General features: G+C 38.8%; 2 protein-coding genes across 10 annotated transcripts in view; both read left to right on the top strand.

Moving 5' to 3' along the window:
* Window positions 1–10,816, top strand: part of LOC111862420 (serine/threonine-protein kinase SIK3) — a 124,276-nt gene extending 113,460 nt beyond the window's left edge. For 5 of the 6 annotated variants that reach the window (XM_023847801.2, XM_023847800.2, XM_033750654.1 and 2 more), the window contains 2 exons: window positions 2,570–2,717; window positions 5,150–10,816. In XM_023847801.2, the coding sequence (XP_023703569.1) occupies window positions 2,570–2,717; window positions 5,150–6,924 (1,923 nt within the window). In that variant the 3' untranslated portion in view covers window positions 6,925–10,816. The remainder of the gene's footprint in view (window positions 1–2,569; window positions 2,718–5,149) is intronic. The other variant, XM_023847804.2, reaches the window with a different exon arrangement.
* Window positions 10,817–15,461: 4,645 nt separating this feature from the next.
* LOC111862432 (glucose-6-phosphate exchanger SLC37A2) overlaps window positions 15,462–16,933 on the top strand; it is a 36,056-nt gene continuing 34,584 nt past the window's right edge. For all 4 annotated transcript variants that reach the window (XM_033750660.1, XM_023847823.2, XM_023847822.2 and 1 more), the window contains exon 1: window positions 15,462–15,727. In XM_033750660.1, coding sequence (XP_033606551.1) covers window positions 15,627–15,727 — 101 coding nt within the window. In that variant the 5' untranslated portion in view covers window positions 15,462–15,626. The remainder of the gene's footprint in view (window positions 15,728–16,933) is intronic.

Below are 16,933 nucleotides of genomic sequence, written 5' to 3'. Positions count from 1 at the left end.
GGAATAGAAAGAAGAACTAGTAACAAAAATTAATAGTGTCTAACTAGTGTCAACAATGGAGTAAATCACGTCTATCTAATTTAGAACTTAATAGAAATGAATAAAAGCATATATCACGTCATACAGATCTTCTGTGTGAATTGGTGACTTCATTGCTGATAATAGAAATGAATAAAAGCATATATCACGTCATACAGGTCTTCTATGTGAATTGGTGACTTCATTGCTGATAATGGGGATCCAAATGGGAGAAAAGTCCAAACTGGGTTGGCTAATTGGGTTGGCCGAGCATGCCATATGGGCCGTTTCCTTGTATTTCCTATACCTGATATGGCTTTCAATATCCAAAATCTTAGCTTCATCCCAGCCTACCCTATGTCCCTCTTCATAGGCATGTTGGGCTAGTTTAGATTTTTCTAGAAGACCTTCTTTTAGGTTATGCCTATGTTCCCGGAGCCGCACGGCCAGAGGTCTGCCTGTTTCGCCAATGTAGCTTCTGCCACATTCACAGGGAATGCTATAGACGCACTGTGCCGTCTGTTGCGGATATCTTTTTGGTCTGGTTTTTATAAGGGAGTTCCTAAGTGTGTGTTTCGTACGGAAGATGGTCCTAATATTATATCGATTACCTATCCGTTTAAACTTTTCAGAAACACCCTTCACATATGGAATATAAACAGAACACAGAGGGCTTTCCTCTTTCTTCGGACGACTACTGCCCTTGGAATTAATGACCGAGTCAATAAAACCTTTGGGATAACCGTTCAACTGAAGATCGTGTCTCAGGTTGTTAATTTCTCTGACCAAATCTCGTCGATCTTGGCATATGGTAGAGGCTCTGTCGTGGAGACTTTTTATCAAGCCTCTTTTTACATGCGGCGGATGGTTAGAATTGAAGTTGAGGTATTGGCCAGTGTGGGTGGGTTTCCTGTAGACCTGTGTGGCTAGTGCCGTCTTTTCCCTGATGACCAGAACGTCCAGAAATGAGATCGCATTGTTAGACTCAGTTTCCATGGTGAAGCAGATGGAAGGCCTTAAACTGTTGAGGTGGTCAAAGAAAGTCTGTAATCTCTCTGGACCATGAGGCCAGACTACAAAAGTGTCATCCACGTATCGCAGCCACAACGATGGTTTGTATGGAGCTGAGTCAAGAGCTAGTTTTTCAAAATGCTCCATGAAGATGTTGCTAACGATGGGCGAGAGAGAATTTCCCATAGCCATGCCATCTTTCTGTTGGAAGAACTTGTCGTCAACCTGAAAATAGGTGGTTCTCAAACAGACTTCCAGCAGCTCCATGATGGCTCCAATTTGTTATGAATATTTTTCTTATTAGCTCTCATGGACTTAGCCTGGTCTCAGGTGTTTATAATCTTCATGTTTTGTGACATCGGTTTGTCCGGTGATTGAGGCTAGCTCTTTCTAACGGATCCAATAGAATAGGTGTTTTCCTTCACCTGAGGACGGAAACAGATCCAGTTTCTGAAACGTCGTGTTTTTATTAATTATCTTAAAAACCAGGGTGATGGATAAAGTCCAAAAACCCAATATATCAGTGTAGATGTCTTATGTTATGTAAACAATAGAAATCAGGGTTGAAGAGTATATTTGCATTAGACAGCAATCATGGTTCATGCACTTTTAATAATCATCTGCAATTTATGGTTCTCCATGATGGTCATCTAACATGTGCATATAATCTTGCAGATATTTATCATTGTTGTGGAGTGTATGGACGCAGTTGGCCCCTCCATAACATAGTTGACCTTTCAAAGTAGGGGAATTTAATCACTTGACTATAGCATCAGACAAGAGCGTTATTTAAGGGTATTTAACAAGGGTGTTTAACAAGCATTGTGTAATGATGTGAGGTATGGGGGTACGTGACGTCACTCGTGGAAACGCAGAGTTCACGTGACCCTTACTTCCTGTTGCGCCATCCACATCACATTATGATAAGGGAATTAAGAATTATGGTGTTGAATAGCCTTCTGAACAACTTCATGTATGTTCTGATTTCAGAGATCCTGTGGTATCCAAACTGTGTGCTGTATCTTTATGATTACAGAGAGACAGTGGTACCAAACTGTATTGTGTGTTTCTGATCCCAGACATATATTGGTACCCAAACTCTTGTATGTTTCTAAATGCAAAGACACAGTGATACGCAAACTGTGTGTTTCTAATTGCAGACACACAGTGGTACCAAAACTGTATTGATTGGCTAATTTCAGAGATGCATTGGTACCCAGACTCTGTTGTATATGTCTAATTGTAGAGAGAGAGTATTATCCAGTCATGTGTTTTTCTGGCCCTCATTTTACACTGGTGTCATTATATGAACTACGTAATGTCAAAAATGTAGGATGATTGATGAATGTTATATTGGAATGGTTTCGGAGGAAGTTGTCAAGGCCTAATCAGGGTACAGGCATTTGTCTGGAAGGGAATTAGGAGAACCACGAAAGATTTCAGCCATGATTTTGAATTGAGCACAACCAAGATACAAATCTAGACCATTATTGCTGTGCCAACCGCTCACTAACTCAGTATTTTATGTTTCTGATTACAGAGACACAGTGGTACCCAGACTCAGGCAGAACTTCAGATGAAGCACTCTCTTCATATCCAACATATGTTGGGAACATCGCCGCTTACTACTCCACACATTTCACCTTCTCCTTCCCCACCCATAAACCAGAGTCCTTCATCAATACCAGGTATGTGGACTGTGGTATTGGTAGTACACACTGATTGCTTTGGCGATCCACTTTATTGAATTGAATTAGCTTATCATGTCTACAATGAGTACTGTGGGGAAAGTTTAATTTAATGGTTTTCCAGTTAGAAGGTTCAAAAAATTCTGAAGTCCATTAAAAGCTTTGAGCCTACAAAGTTTTATCTGAAAATCTGAAGGGAATAGGCCAGTTGGAAGATCTAGGCTTAGATGGGAGGACTATATTAGAGCAAGTAGAGCTGTTGCTAATCAATGACCATCAGATGGGTGTATGTACCAGGGCTGTTTCTGGGCAAGAGCTCGGTAAACAAGTTCTCACAGCAACAGACACAAACGCAACAGTAGAAGAGCTATGTTTTCTAGTTGGTCCATGCAGAGATGTTATAAGCAAGGGACAAGGTTAGAGCTGTTCTGTACAGGAGTCTGTGTAAAGAGGACTTGAGCCCAGAGGCAGAGGAATAGCCATTGTTGGAGTCGATACCATGAAACTTCTAATAACAGACTGAGAACACTAAACTGTGAACTGTAAGTTGTGGAAATAGTGATAGTGTTATAATTATTTGTATTTATGACCTGTGAGTTGTCAATAAATATATTTACCTATCCAAACCCTCTCTATAGTCGTACTGCCTGACAGTTGGTGTCAGAAGTGGATGGATTGGAGACTGCAGTAAGAAGCTATATCACCACACTATAGAAGTCGAACAAATGATGGCACACCTGCTGAATGATATAAGAACTAACCAAGGGGAAATGAGAACCACCCAAGAAGAAGTGAGAGCCAGCCAACAACACCTGAAAGAAGAAATGAGAGCTGGCCAAGAATTCCTGAAAGAAGAAATGCTGCACAAATCAGACACCCATCACAGAAGGACGATGGCCAAGATGAACACCCAGCTAAAGAAAATGGAGGCCTGTCTAGAAAAGATGGTTGCCGCAGATTTGGAGGCAGAAGAAATAAAAGTCCAAGGCAGAGCATAAGGAGGTCCCTAAAGAAGGGAAACTTTTGGAGCACTGAAGAACCCACATGGGGACCAACATCTAGCTGTAAGATGTCACCAGAAGCTGAAGAAACAGACCCAGGGCAGTGGTGGGTCCCAGAAGAAGTTGGCTGCTGCCTGCAGAGAGATGACCCAATGTGCCATTCCTACACGGCATAAGGGACACTGTTGTCAGGGACAAGGCAAGGACAAGGCTGTATCGAGAACCCAGAAAGGTTGGACATTTGGGAAGAGACATCTGGTGAAACTGGAAGGCATCAGTGGAATGGTTTCAAAGAGCATGTACGTCTGAGGAAGGAGAGGACATCCAGCAGGATCTTTGGGAAACCATCAAAAGACCAACTTTGTGCAATGATATGTGTTGGCTTCATAGAAGTTAACCCTGTTTCAGGTATGTCTGAAGATCAGCATTTGTGCAAAATGAGCAAATTGCAAATGTGTCATACAGCAAAGTTTAAGTAGAATTTGTTTAGTGTGCACCAGAGCATGAAAGTAGAGCTGCAAGGAAAGAAATTGATGTAGATGAAACGAGAATAAGACAATGGAGAGGTGAAAAGGAAAAACTAGAATTTCTGAAAAGGAATGTGCAATTCATTGTAAAAATTTCCAGTATCCACTTGTGGAGGCTAAAATACAAGTATATCAGTATATTATGATTGCATGGAAAAACAGTGCAGTTAAGAGCCAGCAGGCAATGAAGTGCGCATGGAAGCTGAAGAATCTCAACTGTTAGATGCTGTTACCATGGAATGACTTAGCATGTGCTGTTATGATTTGTAAAGTGTGGTGATCAGCGGTGGTGCTGTAGTTAAGTGTAGTCACAAGTTGTATGTTAAAGTGGTCAGTAAATCCAACCTCCAATCAACCCCCCATCAATAGTTACTCATACATGTAACAATATAATTGCCAGGTTTTTTACTCAGGTATTTATTTTCTGCTTTCTAAAAGCAATTTTACAAGGAAACTGTTACCAGAAATTAACAGAAGCAGAGAATGGGCTCTTGGTAAGTTAATTTTAACATTTTTCACTTTTCTCAGAAATTAACAGTCTCTCCTCAGGGTTTTACAACATACAATACCAGCATCATGGACTCAGGTATTTAAAGAATAACTGCGTTTCTTGGGAGATGTAGTTTTTCTAAACAGCTTACTTAATATTTTGTATTTAAGTCACACCCCAGTTTTGGGGGTTACTTTCATCAAAAAGTGCTCCTTATACACACACACACACACAAATATGATATATTCTGCCATTTCAAACGTGTTTCATCCAATATCAAAATTTAAAAATTTGAAACTGTTCATATTTGAAGATATATAGGGATTCAGATCAATAATTTAAGAGAATTATTTCCCAATATTACATCTCACTTAAGAACCTTATTGAATAATTAAACTTTTCTCTATTTTGCAGGGTCACCAATACATCACCACCACCACCATCATAATCTACCACTTAGTTGTAATGAAGCCAGTAACATCTCTCTTACTCATCATCTACAGCGGTTACATCTGCAGCAGCAGCAACAGTCTACGCCTCAACAAAACCCATCTCCAGAATCATCATCTCTGTATCCGCACTTTCTCCAACATGGCTGTTCTTCACCCTCTTCTACTCCTGCAGTCACTGCGGGTTCTACTAGTGTAACGTCCATTACTCAGGGTATTAGTGGTTTGTCCACAAACACTGGCTCCATCACACAAGGGACACCAAGTTCAAGTAATAATGGTGCTCTGAATCTAGCTGCCACCATGCCTCTTGATCTGCGAGTGCAAGCTGCAGGGTCTTCTTCACCACACCACCCAATTCACCTGCATCACCGTTCACCTGCCACAACGCCACTCCAACATTCCCCTTCAAATTCACCATCACTTGGTATGATCCAGGAAGAGAATAACTCAGCTTTCCATCTGCACCATGTTATTGGACTGGATGATGTCTTATATAATGATGAATCAATCATGAAAGCAAGAATTCATCTTGGAAACAGTGCTGTGCATAGGTGGCAGTCGAGGCAGGTGCAGCAGCCATACAGCCCCCATCATCCTCAGATATCTGTAACAGATGAGCTGGGAGGAGAAATTACATTGGTGGCATGTTCATCATCCTCTTCAAGCAATTCCAGCAGTGACTTGGCACAGTCAGATGGGAATGATAATCATGGTATGGACAGAATGGTTGTGGAATGTGTGGATTCTGTATCATCATCAGTGATTTCTGACCACTCCACCACTCAAGCAGATATTTGTGCGCCATTACAAACATGTTTATACTCTTTGGCCAATGAAAGAACTGATTTGACATCGAAATCTGAAATACCTTATTTTCCCCAATCTACAAACACAGTTTCTTCTCATTTCTGTAATTCACCACCAAACACCATTTTGCCTTCTTTTCTGATTTCTGGGCCTTGTGATTCTTCTAGACCTTCTATAGTGCGAGGTATAGGGAAACAGCAGCATGTTAATAAAGAAGATGAACTGTTCCAGCAAGGTGGAACTGAGTGTCTGTTGAGACAGAATGCTGAACATCAGAACTCTTTTATTGGAAGTGCTGACTCCAGAGCATCATCTCCATGTTCAATAGAAGAACGCCGTGATGCTTATGCTCAACATAAAAATATGGCTCTAAGGCACACCTTCCCACCTCCCTATTTTATCACAGGACATGCCCGTAATATAGACCACTACTCAAGTGAAGATTCCTCATCTAATGACATGGAAAACTTCCAGCAAAATCACCTAGAAGATAATAGTATAGTGTATGAGAATGGCAGAGATGTTCTGTTTGATAATGTGTCTGTGTCATCAGATAATTGTGTGTCATTGACAGGGTGTGTTTTAGCAACTGATCCATTACAAAAGACTTCTAGTGGTTCCTTCAAACTAACCCTTTCAGATATGTGTTCACAGCTGAATGCGTCAGATATTTTAGGACATGTTAAAAGGCTTATAGATGCCCGAGCTCCCCCGAAATGCTTTGCATTTTCTTGTGGTGAGAGCAGTGACTCAGGGAATAGTGATGAGGGTGCTTTGGCACTGGAGTATCCTGGGGGAGTTCAGATTGAGTTGAGAGTGTGTGAGAATGCAGGATGTGAGCTAAAAGGCCTGAAGTTGAGAAGGATATCAGGAGACCATTTTCAGTACAATCAGTTATGCCAGGAACTTATATCATGTATGACTGCATAATTGTTACAAGTATGCAGCATTTCTAGCATTCAGGAAGCAGGAATTAGGCACTTCTGATGGTAGTATTCTTTCTGTGAGTGGGTTTTGCAGGACAAAGTTAAATTCTAATAACATAAATGGGTTATTTTGGAAATGAGCATATTTCTGTAGTATTATCTTTATTTCTGCAATTGGAGTTGATAGTGGGAGGGGCAGAGGTTATCATCGATCGAATCTAGAATTAGTATCATGCTTGCAGAGTCAGCTTTTATTAACAGCCAAGCACAATTAAGTTCAATAGCTTTCATTTCTGTCTTTAATTCATAATAGCTGACTTCTGATAAATTTATAAAAAGGTAGTAATTATTACAGGGCTAAAGAACTGACAAAGTTTCAAAACCATAATGCCATTTTGTTTCCTGTTGTAATGCATTCTAAGCATGCCTTGTGTCATGAGTGGTACTTAAAGTGGGATATACTCTCAACATGTGGGAGAAATGACTCCTTCTGCTTCATTTTTCCATTTGAATTACAAAATTGAATCACTTCAATGCATTCCATATACCTTGCTTTTCCTTTTTATGTGTGTGTTTCAATGTTAGAGAGATTGCATATGGAATAATTTTTGAGAGTTAAGCATGAATTTCAGTGTTTTTAAACCTGCAGTCATTCGTGGGAGCAATGAGACATTAAGAAAGATGGATTCTCAGCTTCACTTTGAAGTGTGTTATGATGTGTATAAAGCAATTTTATTACTAGAACTGACTCTTTATTTTGGAGAGTCATGTCCACTGATTTGGCAAATGTTAACCCTCATGCCCTGAAAATGACTTTGAGATGCCAGATCATCTTGGCAAATTTCATGTCATTTTCTAGCAATTACACTGAAAAGCATTTAATTAATTATTTATCATCAGTAGATTATTTCTTTCTGAAGTGAAAAAAAGAAATATTTCTTCAGTTTGGCAACAAATTATATTTACAGTGAACAGTTATATATATGTATATATATATATGCAGTAGCAAGATGAGTGAATATGATGTTCATCTATTTGAATAAGATTGATGAAAGAGTCTAATCTATATTTTTTCAAATATATTTTTGTATAGACAATTCTGCAATGTATTGTGTAATTCTAGACATTCCTACAAGTTAAGTGTAACTATACAATGTCAGTGAGGAGGAGAGCTGAACATAAGTGATAATAATATTTCCTTCAGCACAAATTAATTGTTAATGTTGTACTATGAGTTCTGTTGACTTTCCCCATGGATTCCAAGTATGTGATAGGGGCAGGCTCAGAAAGTATGAGTGTCAGTTAGTTTATAGAGTGCGCAAGTTGTGAAAAACATTAGTATATTTATCCATTTTTTACATAGATCAGACAGAATTGGTTCTTCCATGAAGACTGAAACTTGCAAGACATTCAGGAATATAAACAGGAGACCTGACTTCCCATTGCAAAGGAAGAATCAGATCAACCTCTGACTGAGGTCCATATCCTTTGGGGTTCACAGGTAACCCTTTTGTTTTGATTGTCAGTACTGATTGTTATGTTTGAGTTATATCTGCCATCTTGACAGATTATGGCTCTCACTGTAACCATTTAGATATGGGAACATATTTTAGAATGTCATGTCTTCTTTTCAACCACTGGTTCATTGACAGTTGATGCTGTAAGTCACTGGTCTTGCTTAAACAAAATCTTGCATGGTGTAGTAGAAAACTGTGCATGGATGATTATTGGAGGTCTGTTTGGCTCTGACATACAGAATCATGGCACACATTGAGACTTGCATCATAATGAATCATAATGAGCTGGATGCACTGCTGGATTCAGGTAGTCTGTTGCTTTATGCACAGGCTTACTGGGTGTTTGAATATGAATAGGATTTGGAAGGACTGGGGATTGAAATTGAAGATAAACTTTAGATACAACTGTTTTATTATAAGAGACCGTGGAACCTGGAGCAACTTTGTCTTGGTTAATCCAACTATGGTTGTATGCCTTTCTGATAATGTTCCATATTTGCAGGTAAAATCACTTATACACAGCCTGGTTCACTTCAGCACCTGACTTTTCGTGAATCAGTATTCCTTCAGTGTTCTCACAATCCAAAAGATTGAAAATTATTGAGAGATTGTGATGTTAAAGAACTGCCATTTCCTGCAACATAATGTTCTCTGCAGAATGATAATTCATCATGTGAACTGTCCTGAATGTGCATAGCCATTTCTGTGTGCTCTGGCAGACACCAGAGGTCTACATGTGATCAGCAGAAACTGGTTCAACTATTATCTTGCTTTACTGTGAATATTTCCACTATATCGCATGTTGTTTCATAGACTGGTTCATAGCATTGACACGAAGTTTCATCACCAACCATAACAATTTCCCATTTACTGTAAATAGCACTAAATTCCATGCAGGGTAAATGTGACGCCCACATACAGCACATCTTTTACTATTCCAGTAGTGATTTTAGCCAGCTGCTGTGGCCATAATCTTTATTGACTTTGCACAACATTATCTTGATAGTGCATGTGTGGAGTCCAGCTGGCTGAGCATTGAATTTTTTCACTATTAACACTCTTACCCCTAACATAAAATATGGCTGCTAGCCTCTTGGAAACAGGAGATTAAAATCCCTTATTCTGGGACAGTAAAGGATAATGGACACACATGTTGTTGCTGATGATAGGTGACCGTGGTGTACTGACTGCACCTGTCTTTTTCATACACACAGTCTTTTCTATATAGTGTGTGTAACTGTCAGTGAGTCACCATATAAACTCAAAAACTGAATTACTCTGCACTGTTTGGACTGATATGAATACTCATACAACTTGTGGTTGTCTGAATTTTATGACACCATGCAGTAGTCTTAGACATGGATACAAATTTTTTGGAGGACTGTACTACCCACATCTTCAGGGTGAATGGAGACTGTATGTTCCTCTGAAATGTTGGTACCCACTTACCAGATGACCACACAGTGTCATAGCCTTACATCTTGTAAATATGGTACAGACTCTGAACTCCTGCAGGTCAGATTCCTCTTCTGCTACACTGCTAACAGATTCTGTTGTGCTGCTGAGGAATTTCTGTTGAGCATTGATCTCATGTAATCCCCCTCAGGCTGGCTTCTATTGTACATAGATGTATGATAGTATCATGTACTGGATAGAATAGTCCTCTCATGTCCTCCATTTAATTTTTCCTTATACTTGTTCTTCAGGCTTTGATCATTTGTTTTTCTTTCCTGTCCTTATGCTCCCTGAATTGTGAAATGTCTTTTCAGCAATATGTCAGGGCTACCATCTGTTCTTAGTCTCACATAGTGTTTACTGCATTTTTCATGTGGGAAATAGTTATAAAGAAATGAAGTGATATGAAGATTACTATTTGTAACATTATAAGGAAATGATGCAGCTTATATATCTTACAATGGAAATAAATATACATATTGAAACATGTAATATTAAAGAGGCACTTTGTATACTGATCTGTTAAAGAAGGTAGATATAAATGGGTATTGAGAGTTGAATGAAATGCTGCAGTTTTATTTTTATAGTTAATAGGTCAGTATTGATGTTGGTGTTGGATTGTAATTAAGAATTCTGAACAGCTATCTCCATTGCTTCATATTATTATGCCATAAACATGCTAACCTTTACTGTTGGTACTGACATTTTCTGTTAAGATGTTATGAACCGAAAGAAATGCAGAACAGATCCCACTCGGGAAAAAATCACATTCCAGACATCAGCCACCATTGTCTTTTATTGCAAACTACAGTTGCAGAAGAATTTAGTTTTATTCTATTTTTACATAATCTATCTTGCAGCATAAGGTCTAAATGTTAATCTTTTAATTAGCTGTCATGAGTAGGTGATGAAGACAATTTGTCAGGATTCCAATATCAGTTCTCTGTTTCTTTTAGTTTGCTGTGTCGTAGCATTTCATGTTGTCTGTTATGTCCATTTATAGGTAAAATTTGAGTGACTGAGAAAATTTAATTCTAAAATTTATTCTAAATGCATAAAGAAATTTGGTGGGGGAGGCTCTTGGGAAGTAGCTGCTTTTAAAAATATTGAATATGGGAGGGTAATGGTTCCAGACATACACAGCCACAATTTTTGGAGAATAAGTAAAATAATTTGAAATATGCATGACTAATAACAAGTTGTTCTTCTATCTGTTGGTATTATTTTACATAAAACTTATTTTCTGCAGTTAGTTTTCTGAAGATCTCAAGTGAAATTATTTAAGCACTGAAGTACATTCATTTCAGATCTTTTCCTTGAAAATTTCATTATTTAAGCATGCCATTTTAACTTAAAAGGAACAGGAATTATGTGATTGAAGTTTAAAGTGTTCTCATGTGCTATAGCACATTCCTTAAAACTTTTAATGTGGGCACACTATTAATGTCAGAGTTCCTAAAACCACTATGTTTCTGAAACTGGTTCTATGGCTGAAGATCTGTCATCTGGATATAATGCTGCATAATGTGTTGAAAGTAAGCCAGTGTTTTGGAGGAACATATTGCTTCCATATTCAGGGTTGAAAACAGCCAAGCAAGAAACCATCTCTGCCTGCCACAGGTTTCCATGCTTGTTTCTTGCTCGGTGTATTCTTCAAACTTGAAGATGGAGGTGACATGTTCCTTCAAAACATCAGTTGACTTTCATCAGACTACATGGCATTATATCTCAAAAGATAGAACTCTGCATAACCACTGCTCTGAGAACCTCAAATTCCACATAGTAGTTCTGCTTCTATCTTGGTGAGGAAATTTCCTCTGTTCGGTCCATCAGTAACGATCAGTAGAGCTACTCTTGATCCATGGATACCAGTACTCTGGAAGGTAAGCTGTCTTCAAAGAATGTCTCTGGAATATGACTTAAAATTAAGCCAGTCTAAGCAAAACAACAGTTTTCTAACTGAAGCCATCTGCAAGAGCTAAGACATTTTTCATTCATTATGAAACACTGAATTGGCTGAGACCTTTAGCTCTTTTACCACATCATAGGAAATAAGCTTGTGTTCTTCCAGCCCAGACCTTCAGGTCAAGGATTGTAAGACAACTAAGAAATTGGGAAATAAAATTCATATTTCCCACAAAACATCATGGAATAAATTTCAAGAATGGCCGTAATTTTAGCCAGATTAAGTTAATGGAAAGGGCCATGACAATATGAATAAAAATAGTAGCCATGATGAAGAATGGACAGTTCAAACAAAAATGCCCAGATATTAGACCAAGCTGTCCTGAAGCTCGCTGACCTATTTGTAGATCAGTGGAATCCATAAGGAGAGATCTCTGTACTGGATTGGCTGATAGTCTTTGTCACACAAGCCATGTGATCAGCTTCGTATGAATATTATAGGGTTCTATTTGTTTAACCCTAGCTTTCTTCCACCCAGTACAGTGTCCCTTTTCATATGCATATTTGAACTTCAGCAAACTCTGTTTCAGATTATTCTTATTTTCCCCCACTCCTTAACTTGGAATGACATGCCTGTTTCCCTGATGTAGTTGTTACATTCCCATGAAATCAGGTATGACTTGGCACTCAGTGGATACTATCAACATTTTACTCATACTGTCTTTAACATGTGAAGATAAAACATCATCTAGACAGAAGGTGCACAGTTGTTCCATATATTAAAAAAATTCAGGAAAAAATATACATATTGGGATCAAATATAATATCAGGACAGTTTTTAAAACTCATCATACTCAGCAGCATACTGACTTGTATGATGTTTGTATGAACTTGTAAGGGATGCACACCCACAAAAAAACATTTTGGTCTTACATATATTGCTCCCACATGAGATAGTTTTTTTTATTGCTGCTAATGTGGTTGGACTAAGTCCCTTGTACTGCAGCCACTTCTGGCCTATTGTACCAGCACCAGATGATAAATGAGGGTGATTGTGGAGCAATTGGTGGAATGAAGATTGGCAGGGGAAACCAAAGTACTCAGAGAAAACCTGCCCCAGTGCCGCTTTGTCCACCACAAATCCACTTGACCAGACCCAGGATCGAGCCCGGGCCGCTGCTGTGGGAAGCCAGTGACTATTATTATTATTATTATTGGAGGGGGTGGGTTTCCCCATGCACTGCGACTAACAGTCTATTGTACTTCCCCCTTTGATATTCTACCAGTCGCCATACCCTGCTGGTACTGGTGCTCGCTATCAGTCCCGTTCAGCCAGTGAAGCTGGCAGTAGTTTCCGATACTTCCCCATCTACCGGAGGCATTGGAAACTACTTGGGCGGGAAACTTTGCCTAATTTTGCTCAGAGGTCTCCTAGAGACATGAGGATCTTTTACGTGCCGTAAATCTACGGGACCCACGGCTTAAAGTCCCTCCTGCAGGACTTGTTCCCTGAATTTTTGCGCCGGGTTTGAACCCGCGTACCTTGAGTCATGAGGTGGGAACGTTACCCCTAGACTACGGAGGCCGCTTAAGCCAGCGACTAACCGCTTGAGCTATGGCACGGCCCTTGAGATATAGTTACTGTGTCTGGTGTAGTGTTGTTAGTCATCAGTGGCAGGTATGCATCAGCTGATAATATGTATACATACTCTCACATTTTCTGTAAGTATAAGGCCTGTGAGTGATATTTAGCTGAACTGTTTTAATATAAAAGCGTGGTAGTGAAGGAGGAAGGGAAGAGAGATGATGGCAGAATGGAAGAATAAAAGGATTTCGGAAGGAAGTAGGTGAAGATATTGTGACATGATGCCTGAAAACCTGAAAAGCACGTGAAAAACACATTTTCACGGCAACAGAGAAATCAACTGTTCAACTCCACGTCCTATATTTGGTACACATGAAGCTAGTTTAGACAGACAATGAGTGAATGAATGAAGAAGTCGTAGCTGACAAGCCGTGGGTTGAGGACATGAAGTTTTCATGGAAAGGAGTTTTGAGGATTCAGCTGTGAATTGTTAATAGACGTTGAAGACTTTATGTGCAATAGTTACAGTAACCCTGAGAATGTTTGTATTTTTTGTAGTTTTGACTTGTGAGTATCCAATAAATTGATTCACCGATCCAAACCCCATCTACATGTCACTAATATACGTGAAAATATGAAAATTATGAAAAAGGGTTGAGGGATGAAGTTGCGAAAGAATTATTTTCCTGGAGAGACTAAAGTTGTGTGTCCATTAGAAAGTTAACCAGATGGTGGGGAGTAGTTGCTTAACAGGTGAAGAGATTTTCCATTGACTTTTCAGTAGGCATTGTACTGGTAACTAGTTCTCAGTTTCAGACAAACTTGTGATTGTATTTGTCCTATCCTAGAGTAGTATAGTCCAATTGATTATTATTTTTTTAGTGAAGAATAACATATGATGAAATATGTGCAGAATTATTAATAGTCCAAAATGTAATATTTTGAAACCAAGTCAAATGCGCATTCTTAGCCAAACAGGCTGGTAAGAATACTCATATCAGGGCCTAAGAGTGCGCATCGTAGAAGTCGCACAACATGGTCATAAATCCATCTTGAAACTCTTGTGCCATTTAAATGCTGTTGTTAGGCCATGTAGCATACTTTTTAAAGCAGAAAAAGAGACCGAATGAGCAATAATGATAAAAAGCAATTGTTCATGTAGGGCCCATCCTTATACTTCTGCCGTTCGGTAGCACGCTAACAAATGGGCGTTGGAGATGCCGTGGTGAGTGCTGATTCAGTAGCATTCGTTTCAATGTAGGAGGTTCCCGCAATGCTGTTGAAATTATTGTAACGTTCAAATTACTCGTTTAATTACTGAATAACCATAGAAAATTTGAATGATTAAAAAGGCAATAAGAAATATTTTTAATGCAAGTTGTAAGCTACAAACATGGGAAATAAATAGCTTTGGTGAGCATTTTAAATATAAACTCAACAAGCGTCAAAGTCAAAATATGATACTTATTTATATATTTTACGTTCTTTCTCGCGGAACCCTTAGCAATCTTTTGCGGGAACTCGTAGCGACTTTTTGCGGAGCCCTAGGGTTCCAGGGAACATCAGTTAAAAGAAGTCTGATCTTGATCGGACCTTGATAATGCAAAGACCGGAAACCGAAATTAACAGTCATGGGGATTCGTTGCGCTGACCACGCGACACCCTGTGTCCTCTAAAGTTGGCACCAACTTCGCCGACAAGCGGCGGTCGACCGGTCGGTATAGTTTGTTTGCGGACTAAAACCATGGAGTTTTCTTTTTGACGATGCAAAATTATACATTGCTACGCGGGAGAGTAATTTGTCTTTTTACCGACCGAGCCATCGCAGTGTGAAAATGGTATCATATTTCACAAACAAAGCCTTTAAGCAAGCACTGTGTTTTGATTGATGTTGGAAAGCCCTATGCGACGTCATCGCGAATAATTTAAATTACTTGCTTGTACGTATTTCAAGTAATTCTCTGGTCCCACGTTTAGATGTCGCCAATGTAATCATTTTCTTTTATAGCAAACCATTTCGGTCCCTGCGTTGCACACTGCCCTTGTTGCCTTTACTCTGTGTTACCGATCACTAGCCAATCACTTGTATGACGAGGTGATTAGTTTGACTAGTATGACACATGGTACCACGTTCATTGTGTTGGGGGATGTCGAGAGCTGGTGATAGGTGTAAGGGACCAACAATAAGTTTTATCTTATAACTCTCTTAGAGACAAGTTTATTCAGTATTACTGTGTGTGTAAAATGACGTTTCAAACTAATGATGGTGTACCTGTGGGAATTAGTCTCATTTGGAAAGTTAGTGACAGTTGTTGTCCAAGGGCATTTGTTAACAGAACATTTTGGTAAGGATGACGAAAGCATCTTTTTTCATTTATGAGTTCATTTTTATTTGTAACTTTAGCAAACAGCCTGTTCCAATTTCATATTGACCTGGTTGGTAGGTCTTACGTTCTCCCCTTTCCTTCTTTATGTTAGTATGTTTACCTTTAAGTTTGTGTCACGTTTTGATCATTCTGGTGTCGAGTCTTGTGTGAAAAAAATTCTATATTAACTGAGACCTTACTTGTTTGTAACAATAATGAAATCACTGAGGTTTCTCACTTTAAATTTCTTGGTCTGGTAATGGACAACACATCCTGGAATTTGCATATTGACAATGTTTTAAACAAATTAACCAGAATTCGTTATATGATAAGATCAGTCAAACCTTATATGTCTCTTTCCTCACTCCATATTTCATACTATATTATCTTATGGTATTATATTCTGGGGTCAGTCTACCAATAGCAAAAAAGAGTTCTTCGCTTAATGACAGGATATGGAAATAGGTCCTCATGTAGGAATCTTTGAGAGACCATTGAAATCTCAATATATATTTTTAATCCTTTTCGTTTGTTTTAAAGAATAGAAATTTTTTATTATTAATTATGATAAGCATAATGTACAGACCATATATTGTTAAAATTTATATTTTCCTACTTCCTCTGTATCATTGTATCAAAATGGCGTTTACTACACTGGTATTAAAATTTTTAATAAATTACCACGTGAATTGGGGGCATATGGTAGCGTAATTGGTTGAGGCACTATGGAAGGCCACGGGCTCAAATCCTGATGTCATTAGATTTTTTCAATTGACCTAATCCTTCCAGCCGGACCATGGCCCTGGGATCGACTCAGTCTCTAACAGAAATGAGTACCAGGAATATTCTTGGGGGTAAAGGGCGGCCAGCACATAGGGCTGACAACCTTGCCGCCATCTATGAGCCGATTGTCTAGAAAATGTGGGAACCTATGGGCATCCACAGCCTGTTACGGGGATACCTTTACTTACTTACCACTTGAATTAAAAGAGCTTGTACAGACGCCTAAAATTTTTAAGAGTTCCTTAAGAAGATATCTGATCTTGCACTGTTTTTACAAACTGGAGGAATTTTATTGTATAAATGGTTAATATGTTTTTCATTTGTATTCAAATTTGTGTAATCATATTCATTTATGTTCTATGTCTGTGTTATGTATATTTCATATTATGTTGCCTAGACTTA

The sequence above is a fragment of the Cryptotermes secundus genome, unplaced genomic scaffold (genome assembly GCF_002891405.2).
Source record: "Cryptotermes secundus unplaced genomic scaffold, Csec_1.0 scaffold741, whole genome shotgun sequence".
Lineage (NCBI taxonomy): Eukaryota > Metazoa > Arthropoda > Insecta > Blattodea > Kalotermitidae > Cryptotermes > Cryptotermes secundus.
The sequence above is the reverse complement of the archived record's forward strand: the minus strand, read 5'-3'. Positions and strand labels throughout refer to the sequence as shown.